Source organism: Stegostoma tigrinum, chromosome 22, assembly GCF_030684315.1.
Source record: "Stegostoma tigrinum isolate sSteTig4 chromosome 22, sSteTig4.hap1, whole genome shotgun sequence".
NCBI lineage: Eukaryota > Metazoa > Chordata > Chondrichthyes > Orectolobiformes > Stegostomatidae > Stegostoma > Stegostoma tigrinum.
Genome location: NC_081375.1, coordinates 23,106,049 through 23,132,688, shown reverse-complemented (window position 1 = coordinate 23,132,688; position 26,640 = coordinate 23,106,049). Strand labels below are relative to the sequence as shown.

At 40.0% G+C, this 26,640-nt stretch overlaps 1 protein-coding gene across 3 annotated transcripts in view; it reads right to left on the bottom strand.

The window, feature by feature from the left end:
• Positions 1–26,640, bottom strand: part of nploc4 (NPL4 homolog, ubiquitin recognition factor) — a 99,511-nt gene that overhangs the window by 22,959 nt on the left and 49,912 nt on the right. For all 3 annotated transcript variants that reach the window (XM_048555188.2, XM_048555187.2, XM_048555189.2), the window contains exons 6-13: positions 25,371–25,465; positions 22,869–22,992; positions 15,324–15,503; positions 11,657–11,743; positions 10,161–10,232; positions 7,066–7,192; positions 3,430–3,590; positions 1,381–1,452 (exon numbers count right to left, since the gene is read on the bottom strand). In XM_048555188.2, the coding sequence (XP_048411145.1) occupies positions 1,381–1,452; positions 3,430–3,590; positions 7,066–7,192; positions 10,161–10,232; positions 11,657–11,743; positions 15,324–15,503; positions 22,869–22,992; positions 25,371–25,465 (918 nt within the window). The remainder of the gene's footprint in view (positions 1–1,380; positions 1,453–3,429; positions 3,591–7,065; positions 7,193–10,160; positions 10,233–11,656; positions 11,744–15,323; positions 15,504–22,868; positions 22,993–25,370; positions 25,466–26,640) is intronic.

The following is a 26,640-nucleotide window of genomic DNA, read 5'->3' as shown; positions in this document are numbered from 1 at the left end:
GCATCCCAAAACCAGCCCAGCTCGTCCCCACCTCCCTAACCAGTTTTTCTTCTCACCCATCCCTTCCTCCCACCCCAAGCCACAGCTCCATTTCCCACCTACTAACCTCATCCCACCTCCTTGACCTGTCCGTCCTCCCTGGACTGATCTATCCCCTCCCTACCTATACTCTCCTCCCCAGCTATCTTCTCCTCTATCCATCTTCAGTCTGCCTCCCCCTCTCTCCCTATTTATTTCAGAACCCTCTGCCCATCCCCCTCTCTGATGAAGGGTCTAGGCCCGAAACATCAGCTTTTGCGGTCCTGAGATGCTGCTTGGCCTGCTGTGTTCATCCAGCTTCACACTTTGTTATCTTGAATTCACCAGCATCTGCAGTTCCCACTCACTTAGTATTGGGTTGTGTGTCAGATTGCCCAAAGCCAATTATCCGTGGACTCTGACAGGGAGCAACATCAAGATGTTCCTGTTCAGAGTAAGTCATTGCCAAGGTGATAATTTGATCAAGCTTCCTGTTCCTTTGCTCAGGAATACTGAAACTAAGTGTAGTGCTTGAAGTGTCATTTAGCTGGCAACTTTCCAGCCTATGTGGCTCAGCTATTCACAATTTTAATCAGTCTTGTCATTTGGATAGCTACAATTCACCTTCAACCAGAAGCTCTACTTAACTGGCTTCTGTTCTTATAAAAACCAAACACACACAAATGTTTGTTAAAACAAAAATACTGATTAAGCATGTTCTCCCCGTATCTGCGTGGGTTTCCTCCGAGTGCTCTGGTTTCCTCACAGTCCAAAAATGTGAAGGCTAGGTGGATCAGCCATGCTAAATTGCCTGTTGTGTTCAGGGGTGTGCGTGTGTGTTATTTGGGATAGGTCTGGGTGGGATGCTCCAAGGGGCAGTGTGGACTTCCTGGGCCGAAGGGCCTGTTTCCACACTGTAGGGAATCTAATCTTAAAGTAAAATGCGAACACAAATGCATTAAGGAAACTAATTTTTTTCCCAAGAAATAGGAGATATAGGTGATACATGTTGCCTATGTAATTTGTAATTCAGTAACCGAAATGACAGAAAGTAAAGTGGGATGATCCACAAATTCTGCATACTTCTGGTCAAGTTAATCATCAGCCTCAAATTTAATTGGCCTAAATAGCATCTATCTAACCATTTCAGAACATGGTATCTGTATTGAGGGACATCAGGTTTATCCATGTAATTATGCAACAGAATTATTTCTATATTGCAGTATTGGCAAAGGCAAAACAAGCATGAATAGATTCAAGCCATATTAGACAGCCACACCCTAAGTTCTTTTGCTTAATCCCAGGAAAAATAAAATGCAATCCTGATCGAATTCAGGGCTAAAGATTTTAGCTCATACTTACATCAATGATCAGGTACTCAACTGGCAATGGCCTTGCTAACTGTGTGATTTCATTACCAAATTTGTCTATGTCCTATGAGAGAGAAACCACATGAATAGTTTACATGCATTGGGTTAACAACTATTATTGTTATGAATCAATTCACACAAAAACTGCTTTGTGAAATTTCTACTCAAAAATCAAACTTGTTAGCCATAGTGATTTAGCATTCAAGTAAGAAAACAAGCAGCCTTCAGAAGAACTTTGTCAGACTGGTAAAATAGGCAGATACAAGAAACTTAACACAGACAGGCCTAGAGCCATGGATTTCCAACAAAACAATTGGACAGGCAATGTAAAGCAAACAGTATCATTTTATAGGACCTGGAGAAACATAAAGGACTGGGCATTCACAATCATAAATCTTTGCAAATGGTAAAACAGGTTGGTAAGAGTTACTAAAGATAATTTGATGCCTTTTATAAATGGTGGCAAAGAGTATAAAAACAACAGTTTGCTAAAATTAAGTGATGAATTAGGCCTCAATCGAATAATCAAATCAAATTCTGGGTAGAACAAATTGTATTTACATTGAGTTGCTTAACTCTGTTAAGGATTCAATGTTCTTCACAGGGGCTTATCATACAAAATTTGACCCCCACACCAAAAGGAAGCATCACTTCAGGTCTGCAAGAACACCTTAAAGGATCAAAGGGTGAAGAAGAGATCAAGAATGTGAATTCTAGAACGCCAGGCCTTGGCAGTTAAAGGCATCTTTATAAACTGATTAAAATCTAGGATGCACTGGCCAGAATTGGAAGAGTGCTGAAGTCTGAGATCTGGAGGAGATTACAGAGATAGGTCAGGTCATTTAAAAACAATTAGTATTTTGAAAACAAGGCATGAATTATCAGGTGGTCAGTGATCACAGAAGTGATGCATGAACAGGATTGGTTCAAGTTAGGGCATAACTACCAGACTTTTAGAACAGTAGAAATTTATACAGTTTAGCAAGCAAGAGGCTAGTCAGAAGCATTTTTTTTAACAGTCAAAAGGCAATGACAGATGAGAATTTCAGCAGCTGAGTTGACAAAATGTTAGAATCAGGCAACGCTACAGAGATGGAAGCAGCCACTCTTAGTAATGGTGCAGACACATGCTCAGAAGCTTACTTAAACTCAAATATCATACCGAGGTTTCAGCCTCAGACAGCTGCCAAGATGGATGGAGTCAGTGACTAGGAAAGAGTTTGAAGGCAATGGCTTTGGTTTTACCAATATTTGGTTTTAGGCAATTTCTGGTCAACAAAGACTGAATGCCAGGCAAGCAGTCTCAAAATTTAGAGACAATGGAATACTTGACAAGGGAATAAGTGAGCTCGAAGTGCATGCTTCAGCTGAAAACATGGGTAACTGAAAGCACAGCTAGCAATGGTGCAGTGAAGAAAATCAGAGCTGCACAGATGTCAGAATTGGAGGAGAGCAGAGATCTGGTGGAGCTAAAGCAAGTGGACTGTCAAGAATGAAGATGCCTCTTATGGCAATGGATGTAAGCAATCTTGGCAATGGAAAGGACATGGGATTGATTGCTCAATCCCGAGTCTCATGAGACATCAAGGTTGCAGACAATCTGGTTCAGCCTCACACTGAAATGAATACTCAAGATGTTTTGAGAGGAAAAGGGTCTTTACCTGGCTGAACAGGTTTCCTCTAATATGAATAAAACATCGAACAGCATATCACACGGTCATTGATTTCATCTGTTTTTTAATTAAATTCAGTTAAGGGATGTGGGTCTCTCTGGCTAAGCCAGAATTTTACTGACATCCCTAACTGCCTAGAGGCAGTTAAGAATCAACCAGATTGCTGCGGATCTGGAGTCCACTATGCTTCCAATCTCAAAGACCCCGAGCACATAATTTGTCTTTTCTTTCCTTTCTCCCTGTATGAAGGAAGACTGTAGTAGTAAACAAGGAATAATCAATGCAGAAAATTGATTTGAAATATTTATCAATCATTTGGACTCATGTTGCATATAGTATGCACTCGTGACAGTGAGTTAATCAGTTACCTTATAGAAAACATCAGGAACATATTGCTCACTAGAAGACTCCTTCACATATCCCAGCTCTGGTGCATCTCTGCACGGTAGAAAACAGTCATCTCCTACGAGTGCCATACACTGATTGGAAACTTGGTAACCTTCAAAATGAACCTGATTATCTGGACCACCTAAGGAAAGTGAAAACAAATTTGCAGTAGGAAATATAGCAAGTCTCTGTTTAACATTATTTCTCTTTAACAGCAAACTTACATGGCTTGTGCTCTCATTTAGTGTGCAAGATGTGTTTTAATACAGTTTGCTGCTGGTCTGACAGAGCGATGTGAACTGATCAGCATTGATTTGGATTGGTCCCTTGCTGTCTGATCCACTGACTTGTGGCTCTCTCAATCCCTAACTCACCCCCTTTTTGCCAATTCTCTGATTTGCAGTGTCTCTTGCTCCCTGACTCATCATCTCACAAAATCTCCTGAACCCTCACTGAGAATGAGGACTTTAGACAGAAGGAGAGAGAAATAGGAGAAAACACAGATAGCCAGTAGGGACTGCAGATGCTAGATAATCTGAGTTAGCAAGGTGTAGAGCTGGACGAACACAGCAGGCCAAACGTCAGCAAGAAAGCTGACATTTCAGGCCTAGACCCTTCTTCAGAAATAGGGGAAGGGGAAGGGGGCTCTGAAATAAATAGGGAGAGAGGGAGAGGCAGATAGAAGATGGATAGAGGAGAAAATAGGTGGCAAGGAGACAGGCAGGTCGAAGAGGCAGGGATTGAGCCACTAAAGGCAAGTGTAGGTGGAGAGTTAGGGAGGGGGTAGGTCAGTCCAGGGAGGATGGACAGGTCAAGGGGGCAGGTTGAGGTTAGTAGGCAGGAGATGGGAATGGGGCTTGAGGTAGGAGGAGGATACAGCTGGGAGGAAGGACAGGTTAGGGAGGCAGGGACAAGCTGGACTGGTTTTGGGATGCGGTAGGGGGAGGGGAGATTTTGAAGTTTGTGAAGTCCACATGGGATCCCTGCAGCCCCAGTGGTATCAAAGCGAAATAGGAGGTGCTGTTCCTGCAACCTTCGGATGGCATCATTGTGGCACTACAGGAGACCCAGGATGGACGTCATATGAGGAATGGGAGGGGGAGTTGAAATGATTTGTGACTGGGAGGTGCAGTTGTTTAGTGTGAACCAAGTGTAGGTGTTCTGCAAAGTGGTCCACAAGCCTCCGCTTGGTTTCCCCAATGTAGAGGCGGCCACAACGGGAACAGCGGATACAGTATACCACAGTAGCAGATGTTCAGGTGAACATCTGCTTGATTTGGAAAGTCTTCTTGGGGCCTGGGATGGAGGTGAGGGGAGAGGTGTAGGGGCAGGTGTGGCATTTCCTGCAGTTGCAAGGAAAAGTGCCAACATCCCCCCCCCACCAGTGGTCGAAAAGGCCCTTGACCGTGTCTCCTGCATTTCATCCCTCACACCCCCTCCCTGCAATAACAATCAAAACAGAAACCCCCTCGTCTTCACATACCACCACACCAACCTCTGGATCCAAAGCATCATCCTCCGACACTTCCGCCATCTGCAATCCGACCCCGCCACCAAAGACATTTTTCCCTCCCCACCCTTATTTGCTTTCCAGAGGGGCCATTCTCTCCCTGACTCCTTCGCCCACTCCACACACTCCTCCAGGCCCACCACACCCGGCACTTTTCCCTGTTACCGCAGAAAGTGCCACACCTGTACCTACACCTCCCCCCTCATTCCTCACCCCCATCCCAGGCCCCAAGAAACTCCCCACCTACACTCACCTTTACTGGCTCCATCCCTGCCTCTTTGACTTGTCCGTCTCCTCTCCACCTAACTTCTCCTCTATCCATCTTCTATCCACTCCCCCTCTCTCCGTGTTTATCTCAGAACCCCCTTCAGAAATGGGGGAGGGGAAGAAGGGTCTAGGCCTGAAACATCAGCTTTCTTGCTCCTCTGACGCTGCTTGGCCTGCTGTGTTCATCCAGCTCTACACCTTGTTATCTCAGAAACCACAGATGAGTTTCTTCAAATGAACTGATGATTAGCTTCACTCCTTTTTGATCAGAAATCTTCTGGTAACAGATCCCTGACCCCAACAATGCAACGATTTACTCAATAATGGGTTCAGGACATCATAGTGGGACATAACTCCTCTTGGATGAAGTAAAACCAACACGGCTTACACTGCCACCACTTTACACTTATTCATGGGCATTGCTCCTCCTGTTCTGAAACTCAAGCAGACGTGCAAAGGGAGGTGTCTGATCAAAAGTTGGCGAAAATAATCAAAATCCACTTGGAAAAAAACTTACTACCTGCAAGGTGAAGCTGCTTTTCTTGCTTCTTACTGCTCATCTCCAAGGCACTCATCTACAGTGAATGTTCAGGAGTGTGACAACTAGCAGGAGAATCAAGGAGCACATTCCATGAGACAGTAGATTAAAGGAGCAGATTGGGATGTATGACAAGCAGGTAGCACAAGTAATAGGTTATTATTTTCATTCTTTATTAAAGTTCATTTTATTTGAAAAAGATTTTATTTATCAATATAAAAATTTACAACTTGAAGATTTTCTCTTAAAAGACTATATATTTTAATGTTTTTAAATTTCTGAACAGGAAGGCTCTACAGCCCTTGTAGCTTCTACATTGATCTTAAATAGCAAAAAATGATTCACTTGAAGTTGCAATTTTTGGAATAACAACTTCAAATTTAAAACGAGGAATTACTGCAAACATGATCTAATTGGGTACAATATTGTGTCAAGATTTCCAATTCTACTCTTACTTAAATCAGGGCATTTGCATCACATTCTGATCCAAATTAAAAACTGAGCAAAAACAAACAAAACCTACACTTTTGCTAAAAGTGTAAAGTTGACATTTTGCCAAGCTGACGGATTTTCATGTAAACGTTTTGTCTCCTTTTTAGGTGACATCATCAGTCCTGTCTAACCTCCGGTGAAGTGCTGTTGCTCTGTCCCGCTCTGAATTTATATGGTCAGGTCTATCATGATGGGCAGTTTTGCTCCTGATTGTGTGCTGCAGCGGTATGTAGATGGGGTTTATTTCAAATTGTTTGTTTATCGCATTAGTGGTTAAAAAACTCCAGGAATTCTCAGGCTTGGAAAAGGCAAAAAGATCCCATTTACTTAGCACTATGGTACAAAGCCAGAAACAAGACTACCCACCATGACAGACTGGCCCATATAAATTCAGAGCAGGACAGAACAACAGCGCTTCGACAGAGGCTACAAGGCACGGGTTATGTCACCTAGAAGGGAGACAAAACATTTGCATGAAAACCAGTCAACTTGGCAAACCAACCAACAACTCCAACTACAACGAGCTACAGATCTTCGCTAAAATATTAAATCTTGACATGTCTAGTCACTATTGCAAACAGTTCTGCAATACCTGTTCTGCTCCCAGCGCTGCAGCCAAAACATTAGGGAGCTTCATTTGGTTCCTGATAGCAAGAAAAACAAACTAATTTTCTCCAGGTGTTATACTGGCCACTGTGGTGAGCAGGTAAATTTCACTCAGATCAGTCACTGCAGTGTTAAGTGATGAAGATTGTATTTCCTAACATATTATTTTTCACAAGCTTAGATTTTATCACAATTAACTCATACCTGTTGCTAAGACGGTAACAAATTTAGATCCAAAATGATTGACAGGAGATAGGCGGCAAACATTGGGATGTTTATTTTGGAAATCTCCTGCTGTAATGCATTCTTCTGCACTTAGAAAATGCGCATCCTGACAGAGAAAAATAAAACCAGTAATGCTTCAACTTTCTAAACTTTTATCAGTAAAATAAACACAGCTAATTTTGTTTTTGATTGCCAATGTCAAAACAGCATTAGGCTATAAACTTAAACAAATAGAATTATTAACACGTAACTAAATGAGGTTAGAACCAGCAGTTGGTTACTCTTGGAAAGGCTGGCCTCGACTCCATACCTCCCTCAATAACTCTACTCAGCTACCACAGAATATGCTAGTGACTTGGCTACATTTCCATAGGGTTTACAAGGCCATTCAACCTTGTGCGTCGTCAGCTCTTTGTTAAAGAAATTTAAACGTAATTCCACAACTCTTCAATCTGTTTTCTTCATTTATTTCAAGTGATTTCACTTTTCTTTTGAAAATGCAATGCTTCCTGTTTTGATTAATCCTACTGGAAAAACAGTCAAGTTTTATGCAGATCTGAAAAACAAAAGGCATTTTTCCAGACCTAATTTTTCCTTTCAGTGCCAGATTTTAAAAATCTATAACTTCTCAGCATTACGACAAATAAGAGAGTCATCCAGTATCCATCCTATTAAAAAAAATCAGCTATTGATTTTTAGAAACCACTGAATCCTTTCCTGTTCCAAGGCAAAAATGTCATACTTTCACTTAAAACCTAAATTATTCATCCTTGGTACCATTTGGTAAATATACCCTTCCCAGCATATCATTTTTTTTGCAATTACAGAGTGTTCTAAGCAGCACATACTGATCTTTAACTGTGGTCTCTAGTCCATCTTTCAAAGGAAAGTCAGTGGCCAGTGGACAGACCAATAACAGTGTCCTGTTGCCATAACCACTAGAAGCAGCTACTCCAATGGTCCTGGTATGCCAGAGATCAGTAGCAGATGCTGTCTGGACTGCAAGCTGTGCGAGAATGACGGTGCCGATGAATCCTAGAGTAAAGTAAGCAAGGACATGGGGGATGGGTTATCAAGAACCTTTTAGGTGGACAGGGGTGTAAGAGAGAGTGAGGGGGACACGTTTGCAGAGACTGAGCATGAAGGGGGAGGAGATTGGAATGGGTGTGTTTCTCTTCAGACTCTTAGAAGATTTTATAAAAATGGGCTACTCACTCCTGCCTGCTTGTCCATTGTTAGACTATTATGAGATGAGCAGGGCGTGCTGGTATCAATTAAGCTGTTAGCAAGCTTCATTCATCCTTTTCTATTTAAATATAGCAAGCAGACTGTCACTTTCAGCACCCTCCCATTCCTACGATATGGGGGCTGTTAGGGGGTGGGTGGGAAGGTGAAGGCTTGGGCTGCCCCCAATCTTACCATTACACCTCACCCCCATGAAAAAAAATCTTAAAGTCTGTCAGGGCAATTGGCTGGACTTAAATCAAGAATTTGTTTTCTCTTATAGTCAATGTCTCTATTTTAGCTTTTTCTCCAGAAGACAACTCGAGGTCTGGATTATTTGTCCCAATATCAGTGTGGATGGTAGTGAATGTAAATTGCAAACTGAATTTATTTCGGTCATTAAAACTTGTCAGGTCTTTCAAGGTTGAAAACACTGCAGGCATTTATTTAGAAGGTACATGATTTAGCTTTGCAGAGTATTTTTATTAGTTAGGTACATCCAATAATTCATGTGATTTCAGGTCCTGTTTTATCAAGTTAAGGTCTGGTCTAACCACAGCACCCTTTTCTAACTTGAAATTTATTCATAGAATAGAATCCTAGAATTACATCCTGCAGAAGATAGTGAATATCCAAGAACTTCTGCGCATGATTGACACTTTAAAATTCTGTGGAATTATGAGGTGATCCTTCTCAACTCAGAAGGACAGGTCGATCTGTGTGCATCTGTACTGGTGCCATCCCTGTCTGGGTGAGATTCTGGAATGCTGCAAATGTCTACAGAGTAAACTAGCTCCGAACATTTTCAGAACTCAGGCTTATTTGCCTTATTTTGTATTGAAAATCAACTTAAGATTATAAATATCAAATAAATAGTTTTAAAACCATCTTTTTTGTTCTGTTACAAAGTTCAATCTGCCAAAAACACAACTCAATTGTCCGAGCAGCTCACTAGGAACAATCCTGAATGAAAACATTCTTAATTTGGAAAGGTTTATTGCCTACAAATAAAAGAGTAGAAAATCTGTATTCCAGTATCAGTTCCTACTACTGCTCTTTACTCATCAGTCAACAACGCCACATGTCAGCTAACAACCAGAAAGCTAAAAATAATTTTGTATGGCCTTATAACATTAAATATAATTGTCAATGGATCATGAATAGAGAAGTCAAAACAGATTCTTCTGAACTAAACATCATTTACTCCTTACATCTGGCACCATTGTGAAATAGTCTCACTTTAATAAAGTGAGCTGCAGTCAACATATAAATGCAGTCTGGATAGAAATTCAGGCCCAATGTCATACTGGCAGAAGTAGAGCATGAACCTTCACTTCAGGGTGAATATAAATCTTCACACCTCTTTTACCTTCCAAAATTTAAATCCATTAGATGTTAGCTTCACACTATGAACCAGGATGTGTGAATGCTCCACAACTCGGTGGGAGATAGAAGGAGGTGGTGGAAGGAGACAAGAGAAAGTGAATATGTTAAACAAAAAAAAATCACAAAGTAATGACATGGGGCTCAATGTATTAAACAGAAAAGTGGCACATGCAATTTGAAGCACATGTTTCTTTCAATTTGAGTGAAAGATCTCTTTAAATTACTGGGAGCAATAAAAAACCCACCAGGTTTTACATAGTTTGAAATTAAATAAGTTATGAAAAGCATAATTACTGAAGTTAAAATTAAAAGGTAAATGTGTGAAAATGGAATAGATGGCCAGCTCTGTTCTCTCTCAAGTCACCAACACACTTGAAATGTAGCTTAGCTTTTTTTTTTAAAAAGAAAGATGAAAATACAGCAAGCATCAAGTGGTCAATTTTCATTGAAAAAAAAATCCTTACCTTATTCCTGATAAACTTGACAGTGCCTTTTCTTGTGTCCTCTGATAGTAGATCTGTGAATATCCAACCAACCTGAAAATGATAATGCAGCAAGTCAAACAGAGCCTAAAATGTTAGACAGGAGATTTTAATGTTTCCACCATATGACAGTGAATTTCCATTTAACTTTCAGTAAGAAGCAGAGGACATGTTAACTGACTTGTATACTTCTTTCTCAACGTTATTGTGTTTGGCCAGCAAATATACTTAAAAACACTGCAAACTGAAAGGGGCCAGATTTTCCTTACCACTTTGCACTTATCCTAACTGTAAAGTTAGAGCACCAACACTTAACTGAGTTGGCACATCTGATGTTATTCTAAATATGATCTTTTACTTGTAATTTGCAACCTGACAGAAATGGTTCTTTTACTGAGGTACTGAAGTTTGAAAATATTTATTGTCTATTGTTAAATTTACAGGGTGGTCACATTGTGTACACAATGTAAAGTATTCATTAATGAAAGATATTAGAGCTGCAGCTGCACCTTCTGCTAAATAATCATGGAATAGTTTTGGAGAAATGTACATTCGGCCATCAAAAAAGCCAAATGTGTAGAGGAATTTTGCAGCGACAACTTCAAAGAAAAAACTGCTTATCAAGAATGCATTGGTTGTGCTGAGTTTATGTTTATTTACTTCCTTCCACATTAAGCCTTTGTCAATAAAAAGCCGATTGAATTTTCCATTTTAACATCTCAAAGCAGTGCAATTTGGAAAATGACTGCTTTTTTCCCCCCCCCCCCATAGCGTTGGAAAAGCTCCTTGCATAATTTCATGTAAAGACTCAACTATATTTTGGATTGTTATATTCCAGAAATTACATTCATTTAAAAAGTCAAGGATTCAGTTGCCACTGAATTTAAGATCTTCCTTTTTCTGCTTATAAAGGGCTGGAAGTTAAATAAATTTTTCATGCATCGAGATCTTGTGTTGTCTAGCCATAGCAGCTGGAAAACATTACTCCATTTACTGTAAAGCAGCTCTCCACATCTGCTTATTATTAACATAACAGAAAAAACAATGCAAGCTCCAACTTTTGCAAGGAGGATCCTTTTACTGCAGGACGTAGACTTCAAAATGAAAATGTTCTGAAACATAAATCAGTGCTTTTTTTTATATATATGAGAGGACAACCAATATTGAATCAAAGAATGACAGATTATTTTGTAAGAATTAAAACTTGGTATGACATTTATAGTTCACACATTTTTGCATGGACAAAATTAATCACTTTTGGCAAACTTACGAGGTATCTAGTGGGTCAGCACAGAACTTCACACCTTTACGTGTTTGAATGCCAAACCTTGAGAAAGAAATGATGCCACTTCCCTTCAAAAGTTTTGTTGCAATTTGGAAGGCAACATTCCAATTTCTAATGCACAGTGCACATTCATGTGCAGACCCCAAAATTGCCATCCAGTAGTTCTAAACCTTTCCATTATTCCTTCACTCACCTTCCTTAATCCAAGTTTAGCAGCAATTTCATCTACAACTTCAGCTTTTGGGTCTTCCAAAAATTCTAAGCTGTTTGCTGTACCAACCTAGACAAAGGACAAAGGACAGTCAGTCAAAAAACAAGCCACACTCAAAGATAAGATACACAGTAACATTTTAAGGGCAGCAGATCACTTGTTCAAGCTTTTTGAAGTTGTGAAAATGGATGTAATAAAACATTTCTCCATTGCTTTTGGTACATCAAATATTTAACTGGAAGAAACATTTTAGTTAAAATGGTCTGATCAAGTTCAAAAACACAACAATGAACCCAATTTAGATGTAAGCACCTAATAGTTCTCAAACTAATCCGAAGCAAATAAGTAATAGAATACCAATGTTGCAACATACATCTTTATTAAAATTAGATTCCAGTTTATGGTCCAAAATTAGTAAGGTGAAGTCATTCCTCAGAAGGCATGGTCTAAATTTCTAGACAAACACCTGCTGGATTAACTAAAACTTAATAGTGTGTACTGTCAAGGTCAACATTTGAGAGGGTATGAGTTTCATACAAAGAACAATTTCTACAAATTACCTATTCTAATCAGAATTCAATTAAATCTAAAGGTAAAAGGTAGTCTCCAAAGTCATACCAGACCATAGGGCTGCTCTCATATTAGACAGAGGCGACTGCAGGTGGCTAAACATGAAGGTCACCACGTTTCAGATAAGTTTTCTTTTGGGGTGGTGGTAGTGGTGGTGAAGAACCCATTGTGGTAATTTCAGCATTGCTTTGCATCACAACCATCCAGTCAATGAAACTAACTCACCATCATCCCTCCCACCCCACAGCCAAATCTAAGTGGTGCCCCTAGCCAACGAGCAAGTTGGAAATTGAGGAAGAGAAGTGAAGAAATAGTAAGGACAAGTCAAAAGCTTAGAATTGGTCACAGAATTCCTTTCATCCCTTCTGTCCAGACCACTGAAGGATCCTGAAGATGAGAGGAAACAAGTTGAGAAATTTATTTCCAATGACACAGGCTCCAAGCTGACTAATCTCTGGTCTGGGAGCAGAAGACAGCAAATTGCCTATTGACACAAATAACTATTTCCACATAATTTAATGCATGGAAATATCCAAGTTTACCTTGTTATTGCCAGCTGTTATTCATCCCTTAAATTAAGTATCAACGAATGTTAAATGAATCCCACCTTGCTTGTTGGCATTTGACAGTGTGCTTGTTCAAAGGTACATGATTTACTTGTGCCACATTAGGCTACTGTGGAGTTCCAGTTAGGTTGCCAAATGTAGCATTGATGTTGCCATCACAATCTTTGGACTAGTAAGCACCTCCTAAACATACGTGACAAGAAATGTGTCTTTGTTCAAACTTCAAGGACAGAATCCACGGTCAGCAGATGGAGAAGTGTTCACTTATGATGCATTATTTCAATCACAATGGGATAAGAACAATCATGGTTTGGTATCATAGGGCTTACATGGCTGGACTAGTCATTCAGAGACTTGTTAATGATTCTAAGAGAATGTAATTTAGTTATTTAAATACATTTGTAATAAAAAGCTGGTTTCAGTAACGGTGGCCATGAAACTACCAGATTGTCACTAAAAATCCATCTGCTACACTAATGTCCTCCGGGGAGGAAAACTGTTACCATATCCTGTCTGGTCTGTGCACTCCTGCAAATTCACAACACACTGGCGTACTTTTTGCTGCCACTGAACTGGTCTGTCCAGCCACTCGGCTCATGAACATAGAACATTACAGCACAGTACAGGCCCTTCGGCCCTTGATGTTGTGCCGACCTGTCATACCAATCTGAAGCCCATCTAACCTACACTATTCCATGAAGTGCAATAAATTCGGACCTGCTAGCAGTGCCCACATATCGTTAACGAATTATAAAATAAAAACCCCTTCCACAATATCCAGCTAGAAGTAGCATGAAATGTGTACATTGACAAATTAATAAAATATTCAAGAAATTCAATACAAAATGAAACAACGCCACAAAATTTCCAAAAAGATATGCATTTTAGTCAGAATGAATTTGACACATTCAAACTGGCATTGCAATGTATATAGTATTTATTTACATTGCTCATTTATTTTACAATTTTTATTGTTTAAGAGTAATCAATTCAAATCATACAAAATAGCATTCTTCTCTTTAAAGAGACGAGACAATACAGGGCCATCTGGTGGATCCAAATTGCTCTCATTGTTTAACTGGAAAGAAGTCTACTCAATATCAACTTTTCTATTTAGGTAAATATCTTTACAGAGGATAAAAAGTAAGTAATTTGATTTTAATTACATAATAAAAATCCGGGTATTTTTCTGTTTGCATGAAGTTGTTGTTTTTGGCATCTAATATACAAGATGTCATACATTTGGAGTTGAACGGTTATTTAGATAGAGTGCATTTCTTTTTCCACATTTGTTCCATTCTCTTCAAGGGCTCCAAGTCCTTAAATTTGTTCTGCACTGTATGATTCCTAAGAAATGTATTAAATAAGAAGCATGTACCATAAACTTCACTTGTGGACAACATCTACAATAATCTGTGTCACACTCAGCCTGGTAAAGCAGATTTATTCTACTGGGTGCCAAACTTCCCAAACAACCGAGGTTATAACATTTCTCCTGTAGCCTCTCAGATCCCTTCATTTTTAGGGAGCAGTGCTTATTTCTCTTCTCTTGCAGCCCTTAAACATAAGGCCACAGGCATAGGAACAGAAATTAGGCCATTCGGCCCATCAAGCCTGCTCTGCTATTCAGTAAGTGTTTCAAATCAATTCTCCCTGTAACCCTCGATAATCAAGGACCGACCTATCACTGTCTTATATATACTCAATGATCTAGCCTCCACAGCCTTCAATGGCAATGATAGATTTGCTACCAAAATGTGAAGCTGGATGAACATAGCAGGCCAAGCAGCATCTCAGGAGCACAAAAGCTGACGTTTTGGGCCTGGACCCTTCATCAGAGCCCCTCTGGCCCAAAACGTCAGCTTTTGTGCTCCTGAGATGCTGCTTGGCCTGCTGTGTTCATCCAGCTTCACACTTTGTCATCTTGGATTCTCCAGCATCTGCAGTTCCCATTATCATAGATTTGCTACCGTCTGGCTGAAGAAATTTCTCCCTATCGCCATTCTAAAGGGTCTTCACTAAGGCTCTGCCCTCCCAAACTAGTCTTTTCTGTCAACGGATATTTCTTCCCAACATCCACTCCATCCAGGCTGTCAATATTCCATAAGTTTCAAATGGATTCCCCCTCATCCTTCTAAATTCCACTGAGTATAGACCTAGAGTCCTCAAATGTTCCTCATATGTTAAGCCTTTTATTCCTGGGATCATTCGCGTGAATCTCCTCTGGGCCAACTCCAGGGCCAATATATCCCTCCTGATGTATGGAGCCCAAAATTGCTAACAATACTCTAAGTGTGGTTGACCAGCGCTTTATAAAGCCTCAGAAGTACATCCCTGCTTTTACATTCTGGTCCTCTTGGAAAAAATGCCAACACTGTACTTGGCAACATCATTGAACTCATTCTTTAAGTATGGTAAAAAATGCAGAATTTTGTTGATTATATAAATGAACAAAGAATAAAAGAGTTTTTGCAATGTCACATCCATGAATAAATTGTGAAAGGAGATCTGACCTGTGGAGGTTCGTAGATGGCAGCAACCTCTGCTCGAATACCTAGAGGAATGTCCGTGTGCTCGGTGTAGCGACCATAAAGGAACCCAAGGCGCTGGTTTCCTGTTTGACGCCAGAAGTTGAGGAAACGGTCTGCTATTGTATGATTCTCAAACATTATGTTGTCCACATGCCTGTATTTCTGTTCAAAAGATAATAACAATGTAAGAGATCCTGGAAGCAATTTTCTAAATAGAACTGAGACCAACATACAGAATTTTGTATGTTTGCTCTACAAAATACAGCCATAATGTGTGATTTATAATCTTTGAATTCCTTGAATTACCATACTTCAAAAGGCAATGACCGACTGGATTTATTGCTGGACTATTAATCCTGGGGTTCTGGTTTCAAATCCTGCCATGTCAGAGGATGGAATTTAAATTCAATAGAATATGTGGAACTAAGAAACTAATAATGACCACGAACCACTGTCAATTGTTGCAAAAACCTATCTGGTTTACTAATGTCCTTTAGGGAAGCAAACTGCCATCTTTACCTGGCCTGGCCTACATGGCACTCCAGACCCGCAGCAATGTGATTGACTCTGGGCAATAAATGCTACCCAGCAGCAATGCCCTCACCCCATTAATGAATAAATAGAAAGAAAGAAATCATTATAAAGCGCCTCCTGATAATCCTAATTGTTTCAAGAATAATGTTTTGGATTTTGGATTTCAATGCAAACATCCAGCATAAATTTGGAACCAAATGTCCAAGCATTAAAGAATGAGAAGTGCTCCAAGGGAGATATTTAAAATGAACAAAAGATTCAAGAGGGTGGTGACAGAAAGTATTTCCACTGATTAGAGGTTCTATATCAGGAAGGTTCAAGTTTAAAATTAGCATCAGGCTATTTAAGCTTTTTTTTTTAATATTCATGGGATGTTGGCATCACTGGCAGTTCCAGCATCTGTTGTTTATCCTTTATGAGTCTTCAGAAAGTGATGCTGAGCCACTTTACCAGACCACTGCAGTTCATATGGTGAGTGTCATCCATAGTGCTATTAGGAAAGGAGCTCCAAGTTTTTGATCTAGCAACGTAAAGGAATAGAGATACAATTCCAAATCAGAATAACGAGTTGCTTGGACTGGATTGAATTGCATTGTTGCTGGTGTTTTTGGAACAGGTAACCAAGAAATTTGAAGAGGGTAAGGCTGTTGATGTGGTTTGCACAGATTTCCAAAAGGTACTTGAATTTGGACAAAGAATTTGGTAGACTTAAGCTGGAATATTGTGTTGTAGATGCTAGATTACAGGCCCCATTTGGAGAGAGAGTGCAGAAGCAATTTACAAGAACATTTCACGAATGACAAATTTCAGTTATGAGGATAGATTGGAGAAGCCGGGACAGTTCTCCCTGAGAGAAGGCAGACAGGAAATTTGATACAGGTTTTCAAAATCATGAGCAGGGTAGATAGAGTAGATAGGGGAAAGCTATTCCCACTCAAAAGGAATGAGAACGAGAGGATAGATTGAAAGTGACGTGCAAAATAAGCTAGGATGATGAGAGAAAAAAATATTTTCACACCACGCGCAGTTATGGAGCACACTGCCTGGAAGTGTAATGGGTGCAGGTTCACTTGAGGCATTCAAGAGGGCATTGGATGATTATTTGGACAGAAATAGTGTGCAAGGGTATGAGGGGAAAGGAGGAGTTTGGCACTAGGTATTTATGCTCATATGAAGAGTCAGTGTAAGCACTATGGGCCAAATGGCTTCTTTCTGCAAAGTAACAATTCTGCTATTGTGTGACTGGAACACTTTCACGTAAGGGATAGTGAAAATTTGGAATTCACTCCCAGAAGAACAACGTGGGATGTTGAAATTTATTAAGAATCAATAGTTTTCTCATGTACGAATACCATGGAATACGGAAAAAAGGAGACATGGTAGCCAGCCAAATCTGGATGAACAATAACAGACTTCAGAAGCTGAATAACTTGTATCTGTAGGGCCAGGTTTTGTTTTGACAGGTTTTATCGGCTCACCTTCATCACGGCAACAGTGGGTAAAGCAACAGTGGGCTATAAAGAGGTTGAAGAGCAACTGGATAGAGGCGAGGACACAATTATACTCATTTCTAAGTACCACCCTGAGTGTTCTTCTGGTGCAGTGGCAGTGTCCCCATCTTTGAGCTAGGAGCCTCAGGTTTAAGTCCTACCTGCTCCAGCGGTAGGTAATAACATCTCTAATCAGGTTGATTTTCATTTAAAAAGTGCACTTCTTCACCTAAAAGTTTCACAACCCTCTGCGATAGCCATGTGTGAATAATGGCTTTTTTGTTATTGTCTAGCAGTCTCACTGGAGGTCTAATTACAGGAATTGGTCCATTGCAAGCAGACAGGCTAGATGGAGGTGAGATTTCGTTAGCTTTCTAGTGACTTGTTTATGGAAAAAAATCTTTCTGAATACAATAGCCAATCTTTGGTCCATGATAACCAGGGCTGACTGATCAGTATATAATGTAATTGACAGAACAAGGCAATAAGCCATAGGCCAATTATAACTGATTTATCTGGGGCTGAAAAAGTCTTTTCAAAAACATATGAGTCTAACATAGTAACATCATCCAAATGCCCAATTCAGCTTGTGTACTGTTGAAAATCACATCCGTGCCTTTGTTACCTTATACTTAAGTTCTTTGCTCTCCTGGAACAATTCCCAGCTCGTGTCCTCCATGAAGTGGAGTTTCTCTAACATCTGTGACTTGTATCTTAACAACACTTAACCCCAATCACTCTCAATACTGGCTCCTGGTCTGACAATGCCTACATTTTGGAATTCTCACCATTGAGGGATTTAAAAACAAATGGCCTCAGCCTGAGATCTCCCCAGTTCTGGCTTCTTGTGAATTTCAATTTAATTACTCCATCATCAGCAACTCTCCTTTTAATTTCTCAGACACTATCTCTACAATTTCTTTGCTTAAAAGAAGAAGAGTGACAGAGATGTTAAGATGCTGTTAAAACTATCCATTTAACCCATCTTTTGGACTGCTGTCCTAACATCCCCTTATGCAGCTCCATTTTAAATTTTGTTCAATAATACTCCTGTTAACCTAGAGACTTTATACGATAAAGGTTATACATAAATACAAGTAGTTGCAATTCTACAATGTCCCATGGTGCTTCACAGTAGCATTCATAAACAAACTCTGATATGGAGTCACATAATGAGATAATACGTAAAGAGAGAATTCAGCGTCAATGGCATGTTGATCTCCAACACAAGGGTACTGCAATATGGAAGTCTTGCAGCAATTGTCAACAACCTTGATGAAACTGCAACCAGAAGAGGTGTACAGCTTATATCTCTTTACGAAGGAAAAATTTACTCGCCAAAAAGGGAGTGCTATGAAAATTCACCCGATTAAAAAGGCAAATGGAATTTTGTCTGCCATTGCTAGAGGGATGGAGTTTAAAAACATGGAGGCTATACTGCAGCTGTATAGAGTCCTGGTGAGGCGACACCTTGAGTACTGTGTGCAGTTTTAGTCTCCTTACTTGAGAAGGGATATACTAGCACTGGAGGGGGTGCAGAGGAGATTCACTCGGTTGATTCCAGAGTTGAGGGGTTGGATTATGAGGGACTGAGTAGACTGGGATTATACTTTCCGGAATAAGGTAGGTGAGCTTGCAGCATGGATAGGTACCTGGGACTTTGATGTTGTGGCCATTTCGGAGACATGGATAGAGCAGGGTCTGGAATGGATGTTGCAGGTTCCAGGGTTTAGATCTTTCATTAAGATCAGGGAAAGTGGTAAAAGAGGGGGAGGTGGGCTTTGTTAGTCAAGGACAGTATAACAGTAGCCGAAAGAACTTTTGATGAGGACTCGTCTACTGAAGTGGTATGGGTTGAGGTCAGAAACAGGAGAGAAGAGGTAACACTGCTGGGAGTTTTTTTTAACTAGGCCTCCGCAAAGTTGCAGGGATGTGGAGGAGAGGATTGGCAAAACTATTCTGGGCAGGAGTGAAAGGAACAGGGTGGTCATTATGGGAGACTTTAACTTCCCTAACACCGATTGGAAATGCTATAACTCTAGAATGTCAGATGGATCAGGTTTTTGTCCAATGCGTGCAGGAGGGTTTCCTGGCACAGTATGCCGAACGGCCGACAAGAGGGGAGGCCACACTGGATCTGGTACTTGGTAATGCCTGGGCAGGTGTTTGATTTAGTGGTAGGTGAGCACTTTGGAGAGAGTCACCATAAATCAGTTATGTTTACTTCAGCGATGGAAAGGGATAGGAACATGCCACAGGGCATGAGTTATAATGCGATTAGGCAAGACTTAGGAGGCATAGAATGGGTTAGCAAAATGCAGGGGATGGGGACAATTGAAATGTAGAGCTGGTTTAAGGAACAGATATTGCATGTCCTTGATAAGTATGTCCCTGTCAGGCAGGGAGGAAGCGATAAGGTAAAGGAACCGTGGTTTTACTAAAGAAATTGTATCTCTCGTTAAGTGGAAGAGGGAGGCTTGTGAGACGATGAGACGAGATGGTTCAGATGAGGCGATGGAGGGATACAGATTAGCTAGAAAGGATTTAAAGATAGTTAAGAAGAGCAAGGAGGGGACATAAGTAGACATTAGCAGGTAGAATAAAGGAGAACCCTAAAGCTTTCTATAGGTATGTGAGGAACAAGAAGATGACTAGGGTAGGAATAGGGCCAGTCAAAGACAGAAGAGGGAAGTTGTGTGTGGACCCTGTGGAGATTGGAGAGGTGCTAAATGATTATTTTTCATCTGTTTTCACTGAGGAGCAGCAGAATATTGTCGAGGAGATGACTGAGTTATGGGCTACTAGAATTGAAAGGATTAAGGTTAGTAAGGAGGAGGTGTTATCAATTCTAGAAGGTGTGAAGGTAGATAAATCCCCGGGCCAGATGGGATTTTTCCGAGGATTCTCTGGCAAGCTAGGGAGGTGGTGGCGGAGCCTTTGGCCTTGATCTTTGAGTCCTCATTGTCTACAGGTTTAGTATCAGAGGACTGGAGAATTGCAAGTGTTGTGCCCTTGTTCAAGGGCAGTAGGGATGACCCAGATAATTACAGACCTGTGAGCCTTACATCTGTTGGAGGAAAAGTTCTGGAAAGGATTATAATAGGATTTATAATCATCTAGCAAGCAACAATTTGATTGGAGATAGTCAGCATGGATTCATCAAAGGCAGGTCGTGTCTCACAAACCTGAGTTTTTTGAGAAGGTGGCCAAGCATGTGGATGAGGGAAGGGCAGTTGACATGGTGTACATGGACTTCAATAAAGCCTTTAATAAGGTTCTACATGTAGGCTATTGGAGAAAATACAGAGGCACGGGATTGAAGGAGATTTAGCAGTTTGGATTAGAAACCGGCCTTCTGTAAGAAGGCAACAAGTGGTGGTTGATGGAAAATATTCAGCCTGGAGTCCAGTTACTAGTGGTGTGCCTCAAGGATCTGTTTTGGCACCACTGCTGTTTGTCATTTCTATAAATGACTTGGACGCAGGCATAGGTGGATGGGTTACTAAGTTTGCAGATGACACTAAAGTTGGTGGAGTGGTAGACAGTGTGGAAGAATGTTGCAGGTTGCAGGCAGACTTGGATAAACTGCAGAACTGGGCTGAAAGGAGGCAAAATGGAGTTCAATGCAGATAAATGTGAGGTGATTCACTTTGGGAAGAATAATAGGAAGGCAGAATACTGGGTCAACCGAAAGGTTCTTGCTAGTGTGGACGTGCAGAGGAATCTTGGTGTCCATGTACATATAGCCCTGAAAGTTGCCACCCAGGTTGATAGTGCTGTTAAGGCGGCTTATGATGTGTTAGGTTTTATTGGTAGAGGGATTGAATTCCAAAGCTGTGATGTCATGCTGCAACTGTACAAAATGCTAGCGCAGCTTCATTTGGAATACTGCGTGCAGTTCTGGTTGCCCCATTACAGGAAGGATGTGGAAGCATTGGAAAATGTGCAGAGGAGATTTACCAGGATGTTGCCTGGTCTGGAGCGAAGGCCCTATGAAGAAAGGCTGAGGGACTTGGACCTGTTCTCACTGGAGAGAAGAAGGCTAAGAGGGGATTTAATAGAGACATACAAGATAATCAGAGGATTAGATAGGGTGGACAGTGAGAGTCTTTTTCCGAGGATGATGACTTCAGCTTGTACAAGGGGGCATAGCTACAAATTGAGGGGTGATAGATTTTAAGACAGATGTCAGAGTCATCATTTACTCATCCATATGCTTGGTCACCTTCTCAAAAAACTCAATGAGGTTTGTGAGACACAACCTGCCCTTGACGAATCCATGCTGACTATTTCCAATCAAACTGTTGCTTGCTAGATGATTATAACTCAGAGTGGTGAGGGCATGGAACGCCCTGCCTGCCAATGTAGTTAACTCACTCACCTTAGGGGCATTTAAACAGTCCTTGGATAAGCATATGGATGATGATGGGATAGTGTAGGGGGAGGGGCTTAGATTAGTTCACAGGTCCGCACAACATCGAGGGCTGAAGGGCCTGTTCTGTGCTATATTGTTCTATGTTCTATACTCATTGGAATTCAGAAGAATGAGGGGAGATATAGATTCCCTACAGCGTGGAAACAGGCCCCTTTGGCCCAACAAGTCCACACCCTAGAAACCTATAAATATCATGAAGAGAATAGATAAAGTGGAGGCAGGGAGGTTGTTTCCGCTGGCAGGTGAAACGAGGACCAGAGGGCATTGTCTCAAAATAAAGGGAAGCAGATGTAGGACTGAGGTCAGGAGGAACTTGTTCAACCAAAGGGTTGTGAATCTGTGGAAGTCCCTGCCCAGTGTAGTGGTTGAAGCTATCTCAATGTTTTTAAGGCATGGGTAGATAAACTTTTGAACAGTGAAGGTATTAAGGGTTACGGTGAGTGGGTGGGTAAGTGGAGCTGAGTCTCAAAAAGATCAGCCATGATCTTATTAAACGGCAGGGCAGGCTCGAGGGGCCAGATGGCCTACTCCTGCTCCTAGTTCTTATCTTCTTGTGTTAATCCCTGGGAAGAAGGAATTGTTTCATGAAGAAGAAAACCTGCCTGTATTTTATCTAAAACTTGGAGGATTGGATATAGGTAGATGTTACTCAGCATCTTAAAGAAAATGTGAAATGGAGAGGCATGTGGGAGGCAATTCCACAATTTGGGGTCTAGACCACTTAAGTCACAGCCATTAATAGACAAGAGGCTACTGTTATAGGAACTCAGATTCTGAAGAACTGGCGGGTCAGAGGAGATTATAAAGAGAGAATGGGTCAAGGCCAAAGTCACAGACAGTATAATAAATGAGTGGTCTCAGTTTCAAATCAGATAGAATTGTTCCAAAAAGCTGCCAATTTTTTGGTGTCATTTTATGTCAACTTATAAAAGACTGTCAATTCTATGCTTAAATTAACATAATGATTAAATTTTCTTCTAAATGTACTTTACACCCTTCTCTGATATAGCCAATACACCACATAATGAAGTTTGTGAATTCATGCAATGACAATTAATTCATACTTGCCTGTCTATTAAGAGTTATGGCACTTGGTTGGCACTTTGTACAAATTCCATCAGGCCATGGAGGATGCCCTTCACACCCAGATTTGATTTTGCAGCTAATATTCTCCAAAGCAACAAACTTGCCTCTGAGTAGAAAATGCAATCATAATTCAATCTTCCAACTTTCCAATAAGGTTGGGCAAATCTAATGAATGCTGCACATCACTAACATAAAAATAATTGAAGTAGAATAATGAACAACCTTAATTAACATATCAACCCTAGGGTTAGGATGAGATCATCCGTTTCAGCAGGGAATGAAAGAGTCATTCTACCAGGGGATCCATTGCTGCTGCCATTAGAACCTAACTGCTTTTCACGACATACAAATCAAGCTTTAGGGATTTGAATACCTGATATTTTTGTTTCTGGAAAAAGTGTATTTGGAGCAGGTTTGAGAGACACTTCTAGCTCAGGCATTGGTAAGGTTTGTGGAGGCACACAAAGGCCATATTTTAGTATTTGAAGAAACAAAGCAAGAACTGTGAAATAAATATTAAGAGTACATATTTAGCTAGTAAGCATTTGACTCTCACCAACAGATTTGATCTTGTTTCTCCTGCTTGCTGGGCTTGTAGAGACAGAATAATTTACTTCCAACACCCAAGTTTTGGGACGGTGGTGCAGAAAAATGAATAAGTTATTTTAGATCAGTAGATTCATTTGATTGTGATCTTAAAATTTAAAATTATGGTTACTTAAAAGTCTAATTGCAAAACGACTGGAATTCTAATTTAAAAAGTCGAATTAAAAATCAGAGACATTCTGTCTCAGTGTTGGTTGTTAAATGCTCAAACATACATCAAGTTTTTGATAGATTAGTGATAGAGGTTGAACTTTCTTCATTCAGTACGATGGTCCTGCAATTTCGGTGATACAGCACGTGCTGCTGGTACTAACCCCACAGTCCTTTTGGTTTTCCAATGAAACCAGTGGGGTCTGGAATTGTACAGACAGTTAGAAAGATAACCTCTGTTTCCCCAAATATCTACTTTTTGCCACATTTAGTACTGCACAGCTGCTTTTAAATGTACTTAATTTTTCCCATGATGACTCAGACAGATCCTGCAGTCCTGAAATTCAATGGTCCAGTTCTGAAACTGCCGGATTACAGAAGTACAATGTGTGTGTTCAATGCAATAAAAAAAAATCAAAACTTCAATTCACACATTTGTGAACGAATGGACTGTATGTTACAACATTAAGCTCACAGGTTTAAATTCTTCTGTATTATTCACAGCTTTAATGAACTTCCCAAACAGCGGGTCGCAATTCCCAGATTTTGGAGTTGCATACTCCAAGTCACCAAAGGCTGCCAAAGTGCTCAGACTGATTACCCTTCAAAATGCTTGTACTTTCTACAAATGATCATGATATACTGACTGCTCATTAAGACCTGCTTTCTACTGCTGGAAAAATTCTGTGAAAAGGTGGGTGCTCCTTTTGTTTCTTGCCTGTTTTTCATGAACCCCATAAACCAAATGGGAGGGGGTGCTTTTTTTTGCTCTTGCACTCATCAGGACAATGTCCTTTATTGTATGTCTTGTGAAAACATTTTGAACTGTATAAGTAGCGTGTGCTGATTGGTTGGCATAGGCTCTGATGAAGATAGACTTGCCATGGAGAATGCATGTAGACTTGACAGTCTCTTCAACACTGAACAACTCTCTCAACATCTAAACATTCATTTTTACCAAACTTAAACCTTTGAACGTAATTTAAATGTTCACTATTTCAGTGGTGGCCACCTTTTACAGTCAGTCAATCAGTAGAAATATAATTGTAATAAATAAACTAATGACCCGCAAACCCAATGAGTCTCGTGTTTACTTTAGCAATACCTCAAAATATAGTAAATTGGATTAAATGGCTTCAATTCGAAATCAAACAGTAATGTACAAGTCATTACTGAGCTGCTATTTTAAGCAGTTACCACGTAGTCATCTTGTTTGCTGAAGAACTTTGCAGTATTCCCATGAGGATTTGGTTTTGGAACTGAATTTCAGCAACTTCACTTTCACAGAGACATTGGGTGTCTTTACAGCATAATAGGCAGCAAAGTGAAACAAAGCAAGATGGGATTATAAAGGAGCTGAACGTACATTTTAAAAGGTATGAATGGAAATGTCTAGCATTAGTTTACATGGGCCATTAATTGCAAATAACAAACACAAATCATATTAAAGGAAAATTCTAGACTGAACTAAATCAGGGTTGGATCACTTTAAGTGGGCATAGTCCACAACAGGATATTCTGGAGAAAGGTTTCTTTTACAGTTTTCATAATCTATTATTTAGGCCACTTCACCTAGTTTACTCCATCATTTCATTATCCCAAGACAATTTGAAACAACACACCTGGAAGTAAGAAATGAATCAGACTAGAGTAAAACGATGTTTACAAAATAATTATAAGAGGAAATCTGAGGAAATCAGAGGAAATCATTTTCCAGAAAATACTTACTTATCAGCACCACCAGTCAGTTTTCGGATGTATGCATGGAATGACATGTGTTTAACAGGTGGGTCCAAATGATTAAGGTAATCCTCATCAAAAGGCTGAATAATAGAAAGCATAGTTCATAAAGGTCAATGAATATAAAGTAGTTATCACCAAAATGAGAACTATTATTTGTGTGCAGAACACAAGTCAACACATTATTCACAAATATCATTAGACATCTACTGAAGTGTGCTTAACACAAGGAGGACCATCAGCAATGAAATACAGTACTTTAATTACTGACTTTGTTATATACGTGAAAGTGAGAGATGCACAACTAAAAGCAAAATATCACGGAAGCTGGAAATCTGAAATGAAAACTTCAGGGTTAGTACAGAAATTAACGTTTCATGATAAAATTAATTTAGTTTAGTCATATTCAAAGTATATTCATTGATCATTCCAACATCATGATTACAGTTGAACAGAATAATAATCAACATGTAGACTTTAGTAATTTAATACCATGTGACTCTGCTTAGCCTTGCTTGACAAATGCACCACAGGATTGCAAACAGGCTGAAGGCAATACACTGATGTTTGAAGGTAGAGGACAAGGCCAAGGAACCCCTGTTTAGTTCAGTCAGTCCTATTTTAGGATGGTAAGAACAGGCAAACTTTAAGGCTAAAAAAAACACATCCTCTCAGCACATTTGCACTTTAAATCGGCAATCAAGATGACAGGCAGGAGCTACCGAGAAAAAAAACACGAATACAGCTGTGGTCCGAACTGAATTTGTTTTAAATTGAAGAAATTTTACATGACTATTCCTTTTACAGAGTGTAGCCTTTGTCTTAGTTAGTCTTGGAACAATGTGTGATTAAGTTTGTGATTATAAAATCTTTTAGACACTCACTCAAGACTACGTACTGACTGAATGCATAAAGAATAATTCAATGTTTCATTCTCTTTACATACTCTGGTTCACTTAGTATTTGCAATCCTCTATTATTTTATAAAGTTGAGGTTATAAGCAACTTTTTACACTACATCATTGTCTCAAAAAGAGATTATAAAACTGTCACAGAAAGAAAAGCAAAATCATAAGTGGCTTTTAAGAAAGAACAAATAGTCAATGATAAGACCCAGATTTAATAAAAATTTCACAGTAAGTGAAAATTGCATCAATGAGCTTAAAAATATCAGCCACTGGGTCCTGACAATATACCTCTCCCTTTTCTAAAACATATGAGTAAAGAGAATATCAACCTACCTTAATAAAATTCATAT